The sequence below is a fragment of the Pocillopora verrucosa genome, chromosome 9, assembly GCF_036669915.1.
Source record: "Pocillopora verrucosa isolate sample1 chromosome 9, ASM3666991v2, whole genome shotgun sequence".
In the NCBI taxonomy this organism is placed as follows: Eukaryota; Metazoa; Cnidaria; class Anthozoa; order Scleractinia; family Pocilloporidae; genus Pocillopora; species Pocillopora verrucosa.
Genome location: NC_089320.1, coordinates 3,847,171 through 3,869,207, shown reverse-complemented (window position 1 = coordinate 3,869,207; position 22,037 = coordinate 3,847,171). Strand labels below are relative to the sequence as shown.

General features: G+C 37.0%; 2 protein-coding genes and 1 long non-coding RNA gene across 3 annotated transcripts in view; 2 read left to right on the top strand and 1 right to left on the bottom strand.

Moving 5' to 3' along the window:
• LOC131785895 (cleavage stimulation factor subunit 1) overlaps positions 1-22,037 on the top strand; it is a 47,845-nt gene that overhangs the window by 18,439 nt on the left and 7,369 nt on the right. The window lies entirely within an intron of this gene.
• LOC136283610 (tetratricopeptide repeat protein 28-like) lies at positions 156-1,878 on the bottom strand. Its single transcript, XM_066172720.1, has 2 exons — positions 824-1,878; positions 156-336 (listed from the first exon to the last, which is right to left on the bottom strand). Exons 1-2 carry the CDS (start codon positions 1,876-1,878, stop codon positions 279-281), a joined length of 1,113 nt encoding a protein of 370 aa, XP_066028817.1. The 3' UTR covers positions 156-278.
• On the top strand, positions 17,069-21,551 carry LOC131799911 (uncharacterized). The gene is made up of 3 exons (XR_010718790.1): positions 17,069-17,412; positions 17,840-17,895; positions 20,009-21,551. It is a non-coding gene; the product is annotated as an uncharacterized lncRNA (long non-coding RNA).

The window sequence follows — 22,037 nt, the reverse complement described above, 5'->3', positions numbered from 1 at the left end:
AAAAGGTCAATGACTTTTTGTAATCTCAAGTAAAAAGAAACAGTGCCATAATTTTCGCATCATAAAAATTTCACCCCATATTTCCTGTTTTCAACTTTTCAATCGTGTGTTCATTTTTACTCCTCCTTTTGGGCAAATTGCATTACCTACTAAACGCTAGGACCGTGTAAAAAAAAAAGAAGAAAGCACGCAAAATAGCGATGCAAATTTAAAAGTTCTTGTGTAAAGTAATACCAGTTTTCCTTCAAGTTTACAGGAGGAAAAGTCTTTGTCCAGGATCAGTCGCTACTCTGTCTCTTGTCTCCTTCATTGTCGTCCTCTGTCGGTTCTTTTTGCCTAAAAAAAAACATTTTTGAGCAAGGAAGATGTGAGATATGTCCAGAAATGCATGAAGTAACGGAAATGGCGAAAATTCGTTAAAATCGTCAAATCCATGAACATTGACTCGCTCTAAGAAAATTTCGTCGAATCTGCCATTTTCGTTACTGCGTGCATTTCTGGACATAAGTGAAAACATTTTACGAGAGAGGAAATCACGTTTCCATCATCACTTGGCTGTTGTTATTGACTTAGCTTGTTCACCGTATTTATTAATTTATTAATAAATTAATTAGTCTTTTTATTTATTTATTCATTTATTTTTCTCAGATTGCGGTAGTTGCACGCATTGTCCAATGGCTCAAATGTTAAATATCTTACAAACTGAAATAACCCTACTGAACCTGAATGCATAACTTAAATCTTACAGTCACACAACGTTTTCTTCTCGAGCACAGGTGGATAATGTCACTTTTACAAAATTAGTCACCGGAAACAAGCTTACCTTAATTTCTGTAAGTCAAATGTCACGTTGTCTCCCATCAGCGCAAACGGAGCCCATTGGCGAGGTTCCGTGAAGCCGTTGCTTCTCAACCACTTCATGGCCTGGTGAAGGGACTCACTGGCACTTTCCCCAGCAGCCAGGCGTTTGTAGAAATGATTCATGAGCTGCTCTGTTGCTTCGTCTTGTATGGCCCACGATGCCACCAACACTGAACGTGCACCGGATGCTAGGAACGCGCGAGCAATTCCAATGACTCCTTCTTGTTTGAACGTTCCACGCCCACTGTGACAACAACTAAGTACGACCAGTTTAGCACGCAGCTTAACCTTTGAAATGTCGGACATTGTCAGAAGGTAGTCTTCTTCTTGTGGAATACCGTTAGTAGTGCAATTAGGGGAAAGGGCAATCTCTCCTCTGTCGGCATGACCATGAGCAGCAAGATGTATTAGACTCGCTGAATGAAGTGCTTGAAGTACCGCCTGCTTTGTTGCGTGTTCTCCTAACAAAGGCTGAACCCCCAGGAGTCGACCAACCATTTCTGCTTCCTTTCTTGCACCGGACAATGGTATCAAGTTGAAAATACGTCCTCTGTATTGCACTTGGCCAGCCTTGGGATCACCCACTACCAGTGCACCAGTCTGATTGTGGTAGTCCGCTGGACATTCCTGGATGATCCCGAGAGTCGTCAGAGAAGGCACAATGCGGATTCTGTGGGTTTCTGATAAATACTTTCCTGCTGGCTCATCCCGTAAGGCAGCAAAAGGGACTCGGTACGAACACCTCTCAGGCACAATGATGACTTCAGGCTCTGTAAGTAAATCTTTTACAGGAGCGATAATCTGGTCATAACACAACTGAAGAATTATTTTGTTGCGTTTGGTTTCGTCACCTTGCAAAGGTGCTCGGCTCTCTTCTTGAGGAGACAAGGGAATGTCGTCACCCAGAGATCGATCTTCGCAATTCGCATTATATGAAATTCCGAAAGTGGAGGCACTCTTCTTAAAAATCTCCTCCGCATCGCAAACGAATGCAGCCATGAGGGTGTCGATTTCCATTTCGGGGCTCACTCGTAAGTCAATGTCTCCATTAGCTTTTAAGACCCACAGACGAACATGTCGTTCACAATATGAAATGTACAAAACAGCACAATTGCTCTCTTTACTCACAATGTTTTCGATCTTAGGCCGATATGTTAAATCAGTTGAGATGTGGCTCTCAGTTAAGAGTTTGTCCGCCATTAATTCTGCAAGGCCTCTAGCCCGTCGCAACTCCTCCACATTAAGAGAATCTCGCAGGCTTCCGTTAGCGCTCAGTATCTGACTGAACACCTTGTATGGGAAATTACCGTGCTGTTCTAAGAGAGACGTTTTAAATTCATCGTTTCCTTTGAGAAAATGTCGCAACTTTTCATAAATTTCAATACTTTGACGAAGATACTGCATTGCCTCCTCTAACTTTGATTGAAAGATCTTTACCTGAGTAATACCGAGAAGGCTCTCAAAGTAGGTCATATTGTCTCCAATTTTGCTACTCATCGAGCGCGCATCCTCAAAGTATTTTTCCGATTCGTCATAATTTCCAAGGGATAAAGACACGTGTCCAAGGAATAGATAACTTGTTCCCTGTCCCTTCCTATCACCAATGCTCATGCTGATAGAAAGACTTTTTTCGTATAGTTCTGTAGCCATCTGGTAATCATTGAGCGAATGATGCAGATGTGCCTGGCTTGCGTAGCATTGTCCTTCAGACACTCTGTCGCCAGTTTCTATACTGATGGCGAGTGCTTTGTCAAAATGTTCTTTGGCCAGCTTATTTTTACGAAGTGCTAGAAACACATTTCCAAGGTTCCCGTTCTGTCTTCCTTCTCCTTTCCTGTCCTCAATTTGTGTTGCGATAGCAAGTGCTTTCTCGTGATATTCTTTAGCCTTCTGATATTCACCGAGTGATTGAAACACGAGTCCGAGGTTCCCGTACCGTCCTTTTTCTCCTTCCCTGTCGCCAATTTGTGTTGCCATAGCAAGTGCTCTCTCGAGATATTCTTTAGCCTTCTGATATTCACCGAGTGAGAAAAACACGCCTCCAAGGTTCCCGTACTCTGTTCCTTCTCCTTTCCTGTTGCAAATTTGTGTTGCGATGGCAAGTGCTTTCTCGTGATATTCTTTAGCCTTTTGATATTCACCAAGTGATTGAAACACGAGTCCAAGGTTCCCGTACTGTGTTCCTTCTCCTTCCTTGTCGTCAGTTTGTGTTGCCATAGCAAGTGCTTTCTCGTGATATTCTTTAGCCTTCTGATATTCACCGAGAGATTGAAACACGAGTCCAAGGTTCCCGTAATGTCTTCCTTCTCCTTTCCTGTCCTCAATTTGTGTTGCGATAGCAAGTGCTTTCTCGTGATATTCTTTAGCCTTCTGATATTCACCGAGTGATTGAAACACGACTCCAAGGTTCCCGTACTGTGTTCCTTCTCCTTCCTTGTCGTCAGTTTGTGTTGCCATAGCAAGTGCTTTCTCGTGATATTCTTTAGCCTTCTGATATTCACCGAGAGATTGAAACACGAGTCCAAGGTTCCCGTAATGTCTTCCTTCTCCTTTCCTGTCCTCAATTTGTGTTGCGATAGCAAGTGCTTTCTCGTGATATTCTTTAGCCTTCTGATATTCACCGAGTGAGTAAAACACGCCTCCAAGGTTCCCGTACTGTGTTCGTTCTCCTTTCCTGTCGTCAGTTTGTGTTGCGATAGCAAGTGCTTTCTCGTGATATTCTTTAGCCTTCTGATATTCACCGAGTAATTGAAATACGCCTCCAAGGTTCCCATAATGTGTTCCTTCTCCTTCCCTGTCGCCTATTTGTGTTGCGATGGCTAGTGCTTTCTCGTGATATTCTTTAGCCTTCTGATATTCACCGAGTGATCGAAACACGACTCCAAGGTTCCCGTAATGTCTTCCTTCTCCTTTCCTGTCGCCTATTTGTGTTGCGATAGCAAGTGCTTTCTCGTGATATTCTTTAGCCTTCTGATATTCACCGAGTGATTGAAACATATTTCCTAGCCTGTGATAAGTGCATGCTTCTCCTCTTTTGTGGCCAATTGTTTTAGTGATAGCAAGTACGCTTTCAAAAATTTTCTTGGCTTCTGCAAACCTACTTGCTCGTAGATATTTGTCTCCCAGCTCTTTCATTGACATTCCAGCATTGCTGAACATGTCAATAAGTTTGTTGGTGTATCTTACTGCATTTGTGTAACCAGAGATTGTGTAGTACGCATTGAGTATTACCTCAGAGACATCAAGGCCGTTAATATCAAAGTCTAGGTTGTAAAGTAAGATTACACATTCATCGCACAAATTAGAGGCTTGTATACCACGATCAGTCTTCAGAAGATATGTAGCAACATCCAAACCTATCCTGATCTTCTCTAGGATTTCACGTGTGTTATTCATCGCTCTTTTGTGACTAACAGAATGCCTTTCTGAAATGAAATAAGTGAAATACAGAAAACTTGAATAACTAAATTAGATGATAACATTTAGAAGCCACCTTTGTGCAACTGTTTTTAAGGCAGAGCGCTCACTTTCCTTGAAAGCCTGTTGGTTTATGCCGGCGCAGCATTCTCTTTTTTCCAAAGCTAATGAGTTTTTGCATGGAAACTGAACAATTGTGGACAAATTGTGTTGTAAAAATGTGTTAAGACATCCAATTTTGAGACTCAGCCTATCCAGGTTTGGGGGGGGGGGGGTGCCTCCGCATCTTTACCACATTAAAAACCACTCTTTAACCAATCGTAGACCCCATCTTCACTTTTGGCAATACCGTAACAATATCGCAACAATACCGTTACAATACCGTAACAATACCGTAACAATACCGTAACAATACCGTAACAATACCGTAACAATACCGTAACAATACCGTAACAGTACCGTAACAATACCGTAACAATGCCGTAACAACCATTAAACCGCTTATCGTCCCATTTTTAAGTCCTTAATTACTAGTATTTTCTTATCCCCAAAATCCCGAAAGCATGCGACCCCATTCTAGTAAGTCTTTTGAAAACCCAACCCCATAATAGTCAATGTAGTCGTGAAAATGCCATCATATCTGCAGACATATCTCCATTAGCCGACTATTACTAGAATTTAAACTCCACCCCACGGTTCGGTTTCGACACCGATCAATAATAACCCGTCTCTTTGATGGAAAAACGATAGATAAACAATTTCAAACTGGTCCATATTAATACTGAATCCCACTGCTAATGTTTTATCTGTGCGCAACTTATTCAGATGAAATATATCAAAAGTATTTCAGATTTAAAACTTCGTTTTTTTAATTCATTGAGTTGGTAGTTAATTTGTGTCACACAACTTTATTGTTTTATTTGTTGCAACCGCCGCATAGGCTCACTTTGGGCAGACATGTAGTGAAATTTATTTTCGACGCCTAGTATGATTTGTTGAATATCATTTCTTATGGAGGCTCCATAGAGTTTTTTGACCGCGCGAGATCTAGGTGTTAACATAGGGCGATTTTGTGTCAATATGGAGAACAAACATGGCGGCTCGATACGATCGCACAATTGTCATCTGAAAAGGTGTGTTAAAAACAGTCGAACACAAAACAGTTTTTATGTGATGGAATAAAGGGCTTCCAGCAACTGCACCGGTAATATTCATAGGCCTTCTGCGCCTGGAGAAGAGGTCTACCGAAAAGAAAACTCCGTGAGAAAGATTACCAAAAGGCGACACATGACGCGATAGACGCATGCTCAGATATAGATCTACCACTGCGTAATGTTTTGCGACAAAGAAAATAGGGATGTTCGAGAAAAAAATATCGCGTTTCCTTTGATGGAATTTCCTGTGATTTTCTGGACCTTTAAACATATTTGTGCCCTTCCTAGTGCCCGTTGATAAAATAAATTCATAAGACCAAATTGGAGATGGAGGGAGACATCACAAAATTGCAAATAGCGAGGAAACTGCTTTTGCAACCCCTATTTTTTTCGGCTTTTAAATGATCAGCAGGACAAATTTCCCAAATTGTGAAAATTTTTGAGAGATTTCACTGAAGCAAATTGAAGAAAATCAAGGACAAAGCCAAATTATCACTGGCGAGCGCCTCCCTTCTTGCAGCCTTAGCTTAATAACGAAAATCATTTTGATAATATTTACTACAGCAAACACTAGTCCGAGCCTTATTCATCGCCCATCTGATGGCTTTTAGTGACCTTGAAAAGCGAAAAGACAAAAATTTTCTAGAAAAACATTACGCTGGCGCGCGCGCCAATATTGAGAAAAAACTCTATGGAACCTCCTTACACGATGAGAAAATTTTTCTTTTTCATATGCGACGTAACAGGCGAGTGTTTTTTCCGAACAACTCTAGTTATGCCTAGAGCTTGATTCTTCCAATATTTATCTGACAGAATGATAACGTAAATTCATTCAGAAAAAGTGAAAATTAACGAGTGGCAGCCGTATAACTATATTCAGAGAAAGACATTTCACCTTTTAAGACAGTATCCTTATTGTTTGATAGATGGAACCTGAAGCAAGAAAGTGAAGGAAAAACTTAACCTGTCATTGATAAATGCAAATAAATATTCGTTCTTGTCCAAGCGTAATGAAGAAGATTGCTGCATTCGCTGAGTTTTCTTTTTTTGCGTGTGTGTTATTGTGGATCGAGACAAAGTGGAAGTTCATAAAAAACGCCAAAGAGACTAATATTCAGCCTTCTTGACCGAACATGCTTGGTCAATAAAGGTTTTGCTTTATAGCAAAAATAGTTCGCTCGAAAAAAATAAAAATGACTTATTTATCTAAGAACTGGGAAAAAAGACGACTGTGTTTGTAGCAAGTCAAACTTGACTGTTTTCTGCCGCTTTTGGCGACTTCATCGCCAACATTGTCCAAAAATTATAAACTTGTTTTCTTGCTCGAGATCAAAGAGGGCGATCCCAAATGGGAAGATGGGCCCAGGATTTGCTTCATATTGCCTGCGGACGCTGCCAGCTATATAATTCATAGTGTTATAACAAAGTAAGGACTTGACTGATCAAAGAAAGAGAATTCAAATTGTTTAAATGTCAAGTCTGCAATATCTCCACTTTACACTTATCCTACAACATGCGTAGAAAAAGATTGAAACTTGTGCATTGTTATTATGGTTTTTTTTGCTCTTAAAATTTGATCTGCCTTGTTCCTTATTAACCCTCCAACTCTCAGAGGTGAATGATTTTTAAGTAGCTTCTCCTTTGCAATATCAAAGCATTAACAAGCGAGCAGGTGATGAGAATACAGATACTGATCAGCTAAAGGATGTTATCTTACCCAACATCAAATTCTCTAAACCTGTTTTAAGTGCAGCTCCCGCTAAGAGCGGTCCTCTCGACTTCCCGTCGGAAAAAAGTTTTCTTTTATTTTTTGCCCAAAAGGGTTTACGACACATGATTCAAAAATAGTTTAGTTTTTCTCCAATTCTCTTTTTTTGCGTCGCCACAGGCCAAAAATGATTTTTGGCCGGACCACCCCTGTGGACAGCGATCGAAAGCGTAAATTTCACAGATTTTGTCCAGTGCGCAGCGACTGCAACAATGTAGCTCACGGAATTTTATCTTGCTACAAGTTACAAGGTGTATTCAGTTAGTTCATAAACAAAATATGGAAACAGCTGAAATATTTTTCATACCAGCGTGATCAGAGGAGACCCTTCTCTTCGACCTTAATTTGCATATCAAAAATTAACTACTTCTCAAAATGCAGGCGTTAATCGGGCTGAAAAAGCATATCAGTGCATAGTTTATACACCAATAAGGTCACGGATTGTCTCAAATCCGCGGGTATATCTCTAGCTTCCATCCACCAACTTCTTAAAAACAACGCAAATCCATGTGTTTGCTCGATTGCGCTCGTGTCAAAGATCATTTGCATGATTCTTAGAATTGACCAAGATCTCCTTTTGACCGTTCAAGCTTCGTTCTTTTATCTTCTACGTTGAGGATTTTAGGTTTTCATAGCAACTGAATGGAGATTAGCTGCCGAGTTGTCCTAAAATGTTGCGTAAACGTGATCGGTCGTAACGCTTGCGCACTTGCGTGACTTACAAAGTAGACAAAGGTGATCGGAAGGCGCCTTCTCGATAATTTACGTTGAAATATCTGGTCGTGAACTACGCACAGTGTGGAGAAGATCAAAATTAAAGAATAAGATTTGGCACTCTGGTCATAACAGACATATCGCGTTGCTTAAAAGGGCACAAAAACAAGTTAAAATAGGTTGCAGTGTTTATATATTACAAAACAACACGCATACACTCTGAAAAAAATCTTGCAGTTTCTCCCGAGATTTAGTATACGGAACCCGATGAACTAACCCTCCTTTCTGCAAATTTGTTTCCGTCATTAATGATGTTACGATCTTAAAGACCACAACGGTTTTGAGCTACAAATTCGACATTTCCCTGCGACTATCAAAATCAACTGAACAAACCCAGCTTGATGTATTGCGTGACGTGATTGTGCAAACTTTTCTCTTCGTCATACGACTTGTTTCGCAGGTTCTACAAGTTGGAACCAAAATTAGTAAATGTAACGAATTAAAATCGAGAGTTATTCAAATGGACTGAAGAATTTTACATTTTAATGAGAATTTTATAGTTTAAATGTTTACTTGATTCTTGGAAAGCAAAGATTGGAGTGGCTTTGGGTATTTCAAATATGGAGGACACTGGAAATGTAGTAAAAGTATTTTTTAGCATCCAGAGCAAAAAGAAGAATGTGAGGCAGTGAAAGGAGACTGAGTTTTCAACGCCATTTGTCGTAAAAGCTGTCACCAGCTGGTCATTGAACTCACTTAAATTTACCTGGAAGGCATTAACTTTCTTTTGTCGCGAAACTCGTGGATTTTAAAACTTTGAAACGACGAACGATGAGTCTTGAAACTGGAGTTTGAGTCCATAGGTAAACTATGCCAGCTGGTCTCATGAGCAGATCAAGCTCTGACGAAATTTGACAGTGTAGAAGTTTTAAGCGGATGCAAAAATCGAGACAAAAATTCGTCATGACACAATTTTGTCTGCTATTGCAGATAGTTCAGACAGGCACTTACGGATCAATTTTTAGTTAAATAATAGCCTTCACTCTCGAGAAATTGCAAATATATTAACCATGTGATCCGACTACAACTTTTATTCCGAAAACTTCAAAAACATCTCCAGTCAGTCTGGCTTTCTTTTACTACCTCACATTTTCCCTTGTGCTGTGGCTGTTAACAAGTACTTTCACCGTATTTCCAATGTTTCTTAAAGTGTTCGGATGTTTAGAACATACCAATAACTGTTATATTTTTTCCATAATATCGTGGTCAAAATGACCGGAAGGAAACAAAATTAACTTGTAATCGAGGATTTCGCTGGATAGCTGGTAGTGCTTCAAATAACTCGAACGTCGTCCCGACATTCCAGGAGAGAAATCAGGGCTTAAATACCCTAAGCCACTCCAATCTTTGCTTTCCATGAATCAAGTAAACCTTTTAAGAGTTAAAATTCTCATTAAAATGTAATTCAGTCCATTTTAATAACTTTCGATTCTAATTCGTTACACTAACTAATTTTGGTTTCAATTTGTAGAACCCGCGAAACAGGCCATATGGCAAGGGGAAAAATTTGCACAATCACGTCACGCAATATATCATGCTGGGTTTGTCCAGTTGATTTTGATGGTCGCAGGGAAGTGTTGAGTTTGTAGCTCAAAACCGTTGTGGTCCATAAGAGCGTAACATCATTAGTGATGGAAACAAATCAGCGGAAAGGAGGGTTAGTTCATCGGGTTCCGTATACTAAATCATGAATGTGAATGTTAAGTCACGCAAGTGCGCAAGCGTTACGACCGATCACGTTTACGCGACATTTTAGGACAACTCGGCAGCTAATCTCCATTCAGTTGCTGTGAAAACCTAAAATCCTCAACGTAGAAGATAAACGAACGAAGCTTGAACGGTCAAAAGGAGATCTTGGTCAATTCTAAAAATCATGCAAATGATCTTTGACACGAGCGCAATTGAGCAAACACATGGATTTGCATTGTTTTTAAGAAGTTGGTGGATGGAAGCTAGAGATATACCTGCGGATTTGAGGCAATCCGTGACCTTATTGGTGTATAAACTATGCACTGATATGCTTTTTCGGGCCGATTAACGCCTGCATTTTGAAAAATCTTTCGTACAAAGTAGTGAATTTTTGATATGCAAATTAAGGTCGAAGAGAAGGGTCTCCTCTGATCACGCTGGTATGAAAAATATTTCAGCTGAAGTTTCCATATTTTGTCCATGAACTAACTGAACACACCTTGTAACTTGTAGCAAGATAAAATTCCGTGAGCTACATTGCTGCAGTCGCTGCGCGCTGGACAAAATCTTTGAAATTTACAATGGTGACGGGGGTGGCGACGCAAAAAAAGAGAAGTGGAGAACAACAAAACTATTTTTGAATCATGTGTCCTAAACCCTTTTGGGCGAAAAAAAAAAAAGAAAACTTTTTTCCGACGGGAAGTCGAGAGGACCGCGAGTGGCACTTAAAGGAAATGTGTAGGAGCAAGAAGGGAGAATTACTAATCAGATCTTGGAGTTAAGGGTTTTAAGGTGGCAGTGTCCTATATTTTTAGCGCATAGGTTTATGTTTATATTAAACATTGTGGCGGAAAATGTCCCTCATTTTCTGAGATCCCTTGGATCTCTTATACTCCTATCACTGATTAAAACAAGGTTTTGCACAAAGTATTTAGAATAGGGAAATGACCTAATGCTAAGATTGTTTTTAAGAAGCTTACCTTACAGACAAACACGTGCCGAGTTTAAAGTGATGATCGCGTGACATACATAAACCAAAAGCAAGAAACTGAAATAAAACGCGAAATAGAAAGATGAATGCAAATAGCAAGAGTCACGCGGGTGAAGAACAAGATATTGATTTGAACGATAAAAAAAAAATCCCTGCACCTCCAAATCGTCACCAGTTTTAAGAGGGTCTCAATGGGGTAATAGCTTTTACGGCTAATGGTTAATTTCTTTCCATTACAATTAAAAGAAAAAATTTTCCGGTTAATTTTCCACGATTTTTGGTTGGAATTTCATTGTCAATTTTTACGCTGAACGGCTAACTTCCCTGCCATTTTACGGCTACCGGTCAACTCCATTTACCCCACTTAAAAATCTATCACCAAATTTAGGCAAGTCTATGTCAGAAACATGTCAGGATTTAGAAAGACAGAGTTTAAATAAATTAGTCTTTTTAACCTACTTACCTTTTGAAATACGTAAAGTTTCCCAGCTCAGTATCCTGATCGTTTGATGAATGAAACCAAATCAAGATATTCCCTGCAAAACAAAGATTTATGAAAATAGCCAGTGTTATCAAAAAAACCAAAATAATGATGATAATAATAATAATAGCAATAATAATTACCAATGTAGACTTAGATGAGATAAATGTAATCTTTCTCTACTTCTGAGATTATTTGTAATGCTGGATGCTTTATCATACAGATTTCACCGGGTTTCGGTCCAAAATATTTCAGTTTTCAGAGACGGGAGAAGAATATTACTGAACTTCATTATTCATCTTACCTTGCAAAAATAAATCCTGTCTCTTTCGGTGTTATTTCTGATCGTATGACAAACGGAACCAAAATTAAGAATCTGAGAAAAAAAAAATTCCTGCAAAACAAAGATTGGAGAAAAATAACTCGGGTGAAGAGAAATTACGACCTTGTTCGGCAAAATAATGATGATAACAATAATCTAATCCCTAAAAACATATTATAACATCTCTTGCGTTCTTTTTCCTCATACACGTTTCTTAAAGAAGAAACCTCTGACAGAAATGAGGAGTTATATCACCAATGATGATACGCACGTATTTTTCACAAGATATCATCAAGATCTCATTACTAATTCTCCTTACCGTCTCCCATACAGTTCTTGTGATGTTAGTTTGGAGAATTTGTTATTAGATCAACTTAAAATCTCCTAACTGATATTTTTTTATTATTATTCTCATCACTTGTCCGCTTGATATTGTATTGATATTGTAAGGAGAAATTCTGTCTTGGTCACTCATGGGAGCTAAATTTGGTGGAAAAGTTGCAAGAGGACTAAAAAGTGATCTTCACCCCTTACACCAGTTTCGAAGACTTCAGAGCTGATACGAAGGTTATTGAGAGGGAAACTAACAGGGAACACCCACGCATTTTGTGAAAATGGTTGTGGCATTTTGTAAGACGTATTGCAGAAATTTGTAACAAAATCAAGTTACGCATTTTGTATGATGGCTACAACATTGAAGAAATGTAAAATGGTTTCCGTGTTTACATAGCCTGATGTAAACACGCGGGAGGTTGGAAAAACACGAGATAAGCGTAGGAAACCACGAGGCGAAGCGGAGTGGTTTCCAGCTTATCGAGTGTTCTCCCAACCTCCCGCGTGTTTACATCAGGCTATGTAAACACGGAAACCATTTTACATTTCTTTTATAAAATAACTAATGAAAGAGGAACGAAAACCGTGTTTACTTACGCTCATGTAAAATGGCTTTATGGCCAATCAGAGCGCGCGTACTATTTGAATTACTTTATAATTTGTAATAATCGTCAGGCTACCCAATTTCTAACAACATCCTACAGCAAATTGTAGTATGTTGCTCTTTCAAAGAAGGTATTATTCCACAAATTGGGTATCAGTTTGCGGTTTTTTTCCTTTGAATAATGATTTGACAAGCGTCAAGTCAAGCATCAGACTTAAAAAGAATAAGACACAAGACGTTTGCAATGGCAACAGAAAAGTATCCAACCGTAAAGGCACACAGCACGGCGCACTGGTTGAGGACACACATTTGGCAAGATCACATTTCGCACTATATCCTTTTCAAAACAATAATGTAAACATTTGTTTTCTTTTGGAAACAAATGGAGACAATGTCACGAAGAATATACCACTTTCGTGAGTTCTTTTCAAGAGATTGTAACAAGAATATTAGCGGAGCTCGCAGCGCGAGGCTCAGAAAAATTCAAACCTTTTTTTCCCAATCTTCGTTTGATACTAGCTTCAGTTTATGATTCAAATCACGTTTCGGTGAAACAACCCTTGCGAACTGAATTCCCAGTTTTCTGGGAATTCCTAGGAATTCCTAGGAATTCTCAAAAATTCCCAATTATGCAAATGACCCTTGCAAACTGAATTCCCAGTTTTCTGGGAATTCCTAGGAATTCCTAGGAATTCTCAAAAATTCCCAACTATGCAAATTAGCTCTGATTTAAAAAGCTTGGAATTACTGGGAATTTCTGGGAAAGGAAGACTCCAGTTTTGTGAGGACTTGGAATCCCTAGGAATTCCTAGGAATTCTCAGCTTTACAAACTACCTATAATTTAAGAAGTGTGGAACTCTTGGGAATTTCTGGGAATTGAATTTGAGGCAATTTTAATACCCTGAGGTCCACATAAATTCTAAAAAATTCTCAATACCTTGAATGTGAAGGTTTTAAGAAAAAGAGTAATTTCAGAGGCTTAAAACTTTGGCTCAATAAAAGGTATGCTATACAAAACTTACCAAGAGATATACATACATGTACATGTTTATAACTTAAAGATCATGAAATTTATTACTCAAACTAAGTTTTAGTAAATCTTTACATTAATATGGATTTTCTCATGAACCAGCTGTCAGTTATGTTAAATGGAAATTGCCAACTTCCACAATAATTAACAATAATAACATTGTTATCTTACTTCCCTAACCTACATTACTGGTTGCCTTTGTTAGAAAATCTTGGAACAGTCAAGCTCAGTTGCCTCCAACTCTGTCAGAGACTTTTTGTTGACAATACTTTTAGTAGAAATTTCATGCCTTAGACAAACAAATTCAACACCTAATTAATCTTTCTTTTTTCATGATTGTTGTTGCTCCTTTTTTTTCAGTGTTTTGCTCTATTTTCATGACTAATTGCTGTAATTTGTTTTGCTGTTTTTATTCTTACAAAACATTTTTGTAAGAGTTCCAATACTTGTGGATCATCCACACACTTTGCAAACATTTGGCATGCAGACAAGACAGAGGTAGTCAATGTTCCCTTTGAGGAAAAACACCTTTTATATGACGTCTTCAATTTACTTTGAAACTCTGATCTGAAAATATTTGTCAACAAGACTTGTTAGTAGTGAGAAATACCAACTAAGTTTCCTTTCATAACTTAATTTCTTAAATGTCCCAATCACTGATCTCCCAAAAAACATTACATCTTTTTATTTTTGGTGCAAATTACAAGTCCTTCTTTATATAAAAATGAAAAGTGCTAGTCACACTTCAATAATAACAGCTCTTAAGTTTTTCTTGTTGTTCTTCTGTCTGTCAGCTATCAACAAAATTGTTTTATACTTCGGGCAGTGCATAACTATTTGTGGACCAGAGTTCCAACGCACCTCTGTAATCGCATATAGCTACTTCTGTCTCTTGTACAAATGTTTCTCCTTTGTAAGACGCACTCTACTCTGTTGTCAATACTGCTTTAAGTTCAGTGGAAACGACTGACTGAGGAATCGAGATGGCGGTGTTGGAACGTGTTGCTGAACGCTTTCTACGGTCAAGCTTTGTAGATTTAGGTACTGGTACACTGGGATCATCTATGTATCTCTTATACTTCCGAATGTGGTATCCTTCTTTTATAAATATGAGGGTAAAAGACGATTTGTAGTCGCATTCAAAACTGTGATTGGCTTGTGTTATTTCTCACCTTTGCCATTAACACAACTCAAGTGAGTTTCGAGTCTTTGTTTCCTCGACAACTTTCGGCCACAAAACGAGCATTTGTAATACGATCGATTCTTGTCGATTATTTCTACATAGAGTGAGCTCACATCTTTATTTATATCACCAAGCTATCCATCTTCTAGAAGCAGAGAACCGGTCGGAGAAGTCAGAATATAGTTGGGCACTTCTCCTAACACTGCAATCGGCAAGTCAGCGGATTCACTCTGCTAGCCAATGACAAGTCCTAAAAGATCCACGTGATCATGCCCGTGATCGGAAACAAAGAAGACTCCATTTGGCGCTCATCTTTGAATGTACTTTTCATCGGTTGATCGCTTTTCTCAACTGTTTTGCTTAATATAACATTTCTAAAGATAGCTTTTATTGTGGTTCAATGGGAAAACGAGAATAGCGTGAGTGTTGTAAAAGAAAAGAAAGTCGTTGGCGCCGTGGAGTTAAAAGAAGGGACAACAGTTGACATGTTGACTGGTACAAACAAGGGTCGAATGGCCGTCTGTAAAGCTACGATTTTGAAAGTTTGTGGTGAGTAAAAATTGCGATATTCGTTACGTGATCAAAATCTTATAAAAGAATAGATGTAGCGGGTTGAATTAAGCTTACATAACGCTCGGCGCAACTGAAACTAGAATAATTCTGAGAATCGAATCGGTCACTTGCATGCCGCAGTTTCTTAAGCTTATTATGCTTTACAATGAAATAAACCTATCAGTAAGGTTTCAAGATTCCTCTAGTCACGTTTGGGAACATTCAAGATTCAAAATAGGAACTGTTATTAAACAAACCTTAGTACATAAAGAAGCCCTCCTTGGTAAAAAATAATGTATTCAGCCCTTTTTTAGTAAAATCCATGAGAGAGATGTACTAACTCCAATATGAAAGTCACTCAATATAACAGAGATTTCTCAATTTGAGAATCCAATGAATACCCTTTTCCTCATAGCCATCTTAAAAGCCTGGTCTGAGCTTTAAATATACGTATTTTAATATATTATTTTTTTTCAAATTCAGATGTCAAGGAATCCAGATACAAAATGGTCAAGGTTCTTGTTGACAACCTCATTCAAGGCCAACTCATTGTGAGCCCAGGAAAAAAAATACAAACAATACAAACAGCAGCTAAGTTTGCAGTTTAGGATAACTTCATTTTAATTTATTGTTACAGTTAAAACAAGATTTTAATCAAAAAATCAATTTTATTTGTCTGTAATTAGCCCCCTCACTCCCAAGAGTGCTTGGTTTTCAAATATAACTTAAGATATTGTATTTTATGGAAAAGAATCAACAGATTTTATTCACAATTTGTGTCAAACCAAATTTAATGATTGATTAGAACTATTTTATATGAAAAGCTGTAATTGAGGATTAATCCATATGAAGTTTTCAAGAAAAGAAAAATAAATCAAATTCCATCCTAATATTACCACACATTGATGTTAATAATTAATCAAAAATATTTTACATGTAAGCCTTAAATTAAGCTTCTAAATAAATTTCATTGAATACTTGAATTTTAGCTGGGTTTTTTTAATTTAAAGTATTTATTTTATATCATTAGCCTCAAATTTTTGCTTAAAATTCCCAGTAATTCTTAAATATTCCTAAAAATTCCCAAAAATTCCCAGAAATTCCCAGAAATTCCTAGGAATTTTTAGATTTACAGCTTTTCAGGGAAAGTCATTGGTTCTCTGAGTTGGAATTCCTAGGAATTCCTAGGAATTCCTAGGAATTCCAAGTCCTGTTGGCTATAAACTTGGAATTTCTGGGAATTTCTGGGAATTTCTGGGAATTTCTAGGAATTTCTAGGTTTTTAGAACCAGAGTTGTTATGGTTGGGAATTCCTAGGAATTCCTAGGAATTCCCAGTCCGAATTTACCGTGAAAATTCACACCTTTATTCCTAGGAATTCCTAGGAATAAATTCCTAGGAATTCCTAGGAAAATCCTAGGAATTCCTAGGAATTCCAAAAGCCATTTCGCAAGGGAATGGCTTTCGTATTCATCGCTTTAAAACCCTCGCGCCCGTTCATCGCTCGAATAACATTTCAGAGTGTTTGTACTCTCAAAATTAATTCTTGTCCTATCTTTTGGAATATTTAATACAGTCGTGGTGTTTAGGGAAAATAAGTTAACTTACGGATTATGTCTTGCCTGAAAAGTTTTAAAATGATAGCGAACGGCGTGAGCAAGTTTCTATTATTCTCTCTTCACTTAGCTATCGCATGGTTTAAGTTATATATTTAAAAAAAATCGCGCTCTGTTGAAGATTTGTTGTTTTACCCTAAGAACGAAGTGTAGCCTTTCCCCAAAATTGAAATGTAATGAGATTGAGTCAGCGATGTTCTTGTTTGCATTGAGTCTGACGCGGTAATTTGATTTTGACAACATTGTCATGTGAGAATCCGTCAAACATTTGAGAATATTAAGTCTCGAACGCAAATGTGTGGTGCAAACAAATTCACGGGTAAAATGGAGTGAATTTCATTGTTTGGTCATGGTAATTTTCAGCGCTACGTTTTCATGCTTTCTACTCGATTCGTTCGAAAGAAATGTTTTGTCTCACAAAACATGGAGCCACTTTCTCTTCGCTCGACATCAGTCGAGGCGTACCTAATGCTCGGGTCATGATTAACATGCTTGCGATACGATAATTTTTTCCTACTGTTGGAAACTGAAGAATCGATCTCTGAAATTGATAGTCATCACATTTTTCAAGAAGCGTCCGAACTGTGATCGTGTAATTAAACGGGCTCCTGGCAATATGAGCTCACAAGCACGCTGGTAAGCACATGGTTAGCGTAAATAATTGTTGTTTACAGTTGTCGAATTCGAGTTTTTGAGACTGTGTCTGTGACCTTCCTGGATATTTTCTGTTGAATTCATTGAGGTGCAATCTTGGAATTTCATAAGTGATTATGAACGATAAATTCCTATCGGCACCATAATTTTGGGGAGTTTTGCTAGCACATTATCAGTTTACAATTCGTGAACCAAATCTGTAACCTGCTTGGATATTTTCTTTTGCGGTTTACATAAGTAGATAATTGCTCAAAGTTACCTATTGTAGCTGTGTTCAGGAGCATAGACATGTAATATGCTTTTGCTTTATTTTATTGTAAGAGGTTTCCTTTTATGTAACATATATCCATTCCTTTAAATTCCTCCTTAACTTGCCTGCAAATAATTCAATTTCATGTTTTAATTGAAGTGACTGAGAAGATAAAACAGAAGTGTTGCAGAGCTCTCTTTCCAGAATGAATTCAGGTGAGAACATCAGTAAACTAGTTGATGTCATATGCTTCGCATGAATCTTTAATTTCAATGGCCTGATTTTTTCACAAAGCCTATTTTATATCTTTGTGTGCTAGCTAATGATTAAAATCTTTGTGAATAGATATGCTATATTTTAGTAGCTTTTTTAAATTCCATCTTTGAATTTTTGGCTTTTTCTATTTTGAAATTCATAAGTGGCATTCTCTTTTCATCCATGTTAAGAGATATTACACATTTGTTTAACTAAAATCTGAATCATGAAGTCAACTTAATTTCAATGAGTTTGAAAGATCATTGTACATAAGAACACTTTACTGGAGTATGTTACATTTATCCGCTGTCTTTCTGGTACATATGATTACCATATGTGTCTTACTCCTTTAACTCTCAAGATTTCATAAGTAATTCTCCTTACTATCTGCCATATAATTTATTTGATGTTAGTTTGTAAAATTCGGAATTGGATCAACCATTTATTCTCTAATTGATATTTTTCTGTATTCTTGTTACTTGTCTGCTTGATGTGATACTGATAGTGTAAGGAGAAATTCCATCTCGGTCACTAGTGGGACTAAAAGGGTTAAAATGGGAGATTTCATTATATTGTAATGGTTAAAATTTTCTTATTTTCTAGTTTTTCATGTCACAAAAAATGTGAAGAAAATCTGCTGGTAGCTTATGTCTGTAATGTTTAAATGTTTATGGGAAATGCTTTTCTTTGAAAGCAAGGATACAGAAGTTTTCAAAGCTGATAGAAATAAGCTGTTTGCAAGTAATGAAGAGCAAATTGACAATCATAACTTAATACTTGACATGCTTCATTCAAACATGTCAGTTGCGTATACCTACCATTGTAGAGGTGTCTTTACAAAGATTTTTATGTGTGGCTGTCATTCTTTGTTGATCTTTGTAGCCAAAAAAGCTATTAAAGGTACTGAACTTCAATTTTTATGTACACAAGGCACCCTCCAAGGTGGAAGAGTAGAAGATCATAGAATAATGTTTATTAGGCACTTGCACTTAACACAATTATACATTCAAGCAATAATCTACATATATTGCTAGTGCAGTGGTCATGGGTTCAATTTCCATACAGCCCTGAAAAATTTTTCAGGCCTTTAATTTTCACAACAGTATAACTGCTTATTAATAAGTAGTGTTCTTAACTGGGAGGATTGCTTCCATATTTGTTTCTTCAATGGCATTTTTGTATATTCAATAAAAAATTCCTTTGTTCATCATCATTATCAGTTCTCGCACCAGTAGCTGCATTAGGCCACCAAATATTATTATAATATTAGTTGTGTAATTTCTTTGCATCTAACCCTATAACTCCCAGATCAAATTTGTAATTCTCCTTACTGTCAACCATACAATTCTTATAATGTTAGTTCAGAGAATTTAGTATTGAATCAACTAATTATCCCCAAGTTGATATTTGTCTTTATTCTCATTACTTATCTGGTTGATACTGTATTGGTTGCCATCCCAATCGTCCATTTAACTCACAGATCAAATTTGTAATTCTCCTTACTGTCAACCCTACAATTCTTACAATGTTAGTTCAGAGAATTTAGTGTTGGATCAACTAATTATCCCCAAATTGATACAGTATTTGTCTTTAATCTCATCACTTATCTGGTTGATATTGTATCAATTGATATTGTAAGGGAAAATTCTTTCTTGGTCACTCATGGCAGTTAAAGGGTTAACATTCATAACAAAGTTTCATTTAACATAGAATGTTTCAAGAACTTTTTTCCTTTCTCTTCAGTACCATTTACTATTTCTGGAGACAATTAACCCTTTAACTTCCAAGATCTCATTAGTAATTCTCCTTACTGCCACTGCCACAATTCTTGTGATGTTAGTTTTGAGAATTTGGTATTCAATCAACCAATAATCCTTTAATTAATATTTTTATTTATTCTCATCACTTGTCTGCTTGATATTGTATTGATATTGTAAGGAGAAATTCTCTTCTGATTACATGTGGGAGTTAAAGGGTTAAAGGAAGCAGGTTATTTAAAAAAAAAATTATAACTTTTCATTGAGGTAATTATTGGAATATGTGAGTAACATTTGGTGTTTTCTTATGTAACAGGATGATCAAGCTGAAGATAGCCTCAAAAAAGAGTGAACTCCAATGTAACAGTTAGGTGACTAATTTGAAAACTTGAGCACTTGGCAAATACACCATGGCTTGCAATTCTGATTATTAAAGTTTGGTGGGGCAATTGAAGTGTCAGTCCCCATGCAGGAACCATCCACATGACCTGTACAGTCATATGCATGAGATAACTTTAGAAAAATGTATTTGTGTCAGTAGAAGTATTTTAAGTACAGTACCACCTAGTAACAAAAATTAATAATTTTCTGTAAGCATGAACGTTTGGGAGAAGTTATGGTGGTAATTGACAGGATGTATAGGGTCTGATGATTGTAAGGTATATCTTTCAGCTTTCAAACTTTCAACTTTGCATGAATTGTAACTGTTTACCTTATCTATTTCTCTGTACCTTTAGCCCTCAAAAGTTCGTGGGTGACTCAATAACCTGACTTTCTTTGTTTGGAATTGTGTGATTATATAATTTTGCTGAGTAAGTTACCGCATTGTAACATGTAATATTATTATAATTCAGATTGCATTTAATACTCTTGCTCAAGCTTTCATTATACATAGTGTTTCTTACCAATGTTCATACCAAAACTAAACATTGATATCTGGAAATGGTCATGAGATATGTGAGTTTTAAAGGGTGGGAATCTGGAAAAGCAAGGATCCTCCTTTAATTTAATTAATTTAACTCCCAAGATCTGATTGTTAATTCTCCTCTGTAGTTGCTACACATTTCCATGTAAATTAGTTATGAGAACTTGGTGCTAGATCAAGATAGCAGCTTCTACCTGATAAGTTTGAATATTCTCATTACCTGTTTGCTGAAGAATGTATGGATATTGTAGGGAGAAGTTTTATGTTAATCACTTCTGGGAGTTAAAGTGTTAAATTAATTGACGTCCATATAATGCATAAAGCAAGAATATAAATGCCTTAGCTTCATAGGTTAAAAAATTAAAATAAGAGGATTGTGCAGACCATATCTTACTTTTTATCCTCTTTTGGATATTTATCCAAATAACATAGTCACTATCAGTCTCATTCACTCTCAATTTCCACTGAGCTTGTGGAAAGATGATAACCTCAGTATTACTTTAAATGAAGAAAGGAAAGCCTACTCTCTTACCACAGATAGTTCTTTTGGGCATTATCATTACAAACCTGGTTTAATTTGTGCATGAAGGTGATTGTTCCAGGTAGGCTAACCTCACAAATTAGTTGTGGAAATTTCTTGAACCTGTTGTGGTATGAATGTTTGACTCAATTTTACCTCACTAACCAAGAAGTAAACTGAATAAATAGAAACTTGAAATTTATTTGTTCTCCTTTTGAAGTGTGCATCAATATTTCAAAGTCATCTTAGGCTTGAACCACAGGTTTAGAGGGAATCTGCATGTGGTTTCAACATATAAAACCCAGGATTATGACTACTTTGAATGACTTTACTATGTGCCCTAAAGGTACAGGCAAAAAGGTTTGCTTAGCTTTTTCATTGGTACACATTTCTTTTTCTAAGAATCTTCTTTATCCAGTCTATGCTGAATTCTAATTTTTCAACCAAATTTTCTTTTCTTTTGAATAATTTTATTCTTAGATCCCTTAGTATCAGTTAATATTCATGTAATAAAAATAATGACATGAAATCTTGCAGATGTATGGCATATCATTTTTTCCCTCTGATCCTCCTAACATTTTATTACATGTAGGGAGTGGTATTGGCTACAAAATTTCAGTCAAATTAAAGTTTTGTGCACAGCCTATGCATCAAATTTATATAATAAAATATGGTATCCTTCTGAAAACTAGTTTATCAGAATAAGAATGAATTACCAGGCACTAGTGTGGCTTTCACAATGATAGTTTCCAGGGTTGAAAAAAGTTACTGCCTACTAAATTCCTCAGTTCCTTTGCCCTGACAGCCCAACCTCATCAAAAGATTGCCAACAGGAGCAACAAGCAAATTAATGATACAGACAAGGGAGCCTATTCCCAAATACACCCTCTTAAATCTTGT

Bases quoted from the DNA above. Each gene is read 5' to 3' on its own strand.
- LOC136283610 (XM_066172720.1), bottom strand. From the start codon at position 1,878: ATGGAAATCGACACCCTCATGGCTGCATTCGTTTGCGATGCGGAGGAG. The intron at 337-823 runs GTAAGCTTGTTT...GTTTTTTTTTAG, and splicing joins TTTGACTTACAGAAATTAAG to GCAAAAAGAACCGACAGAGG.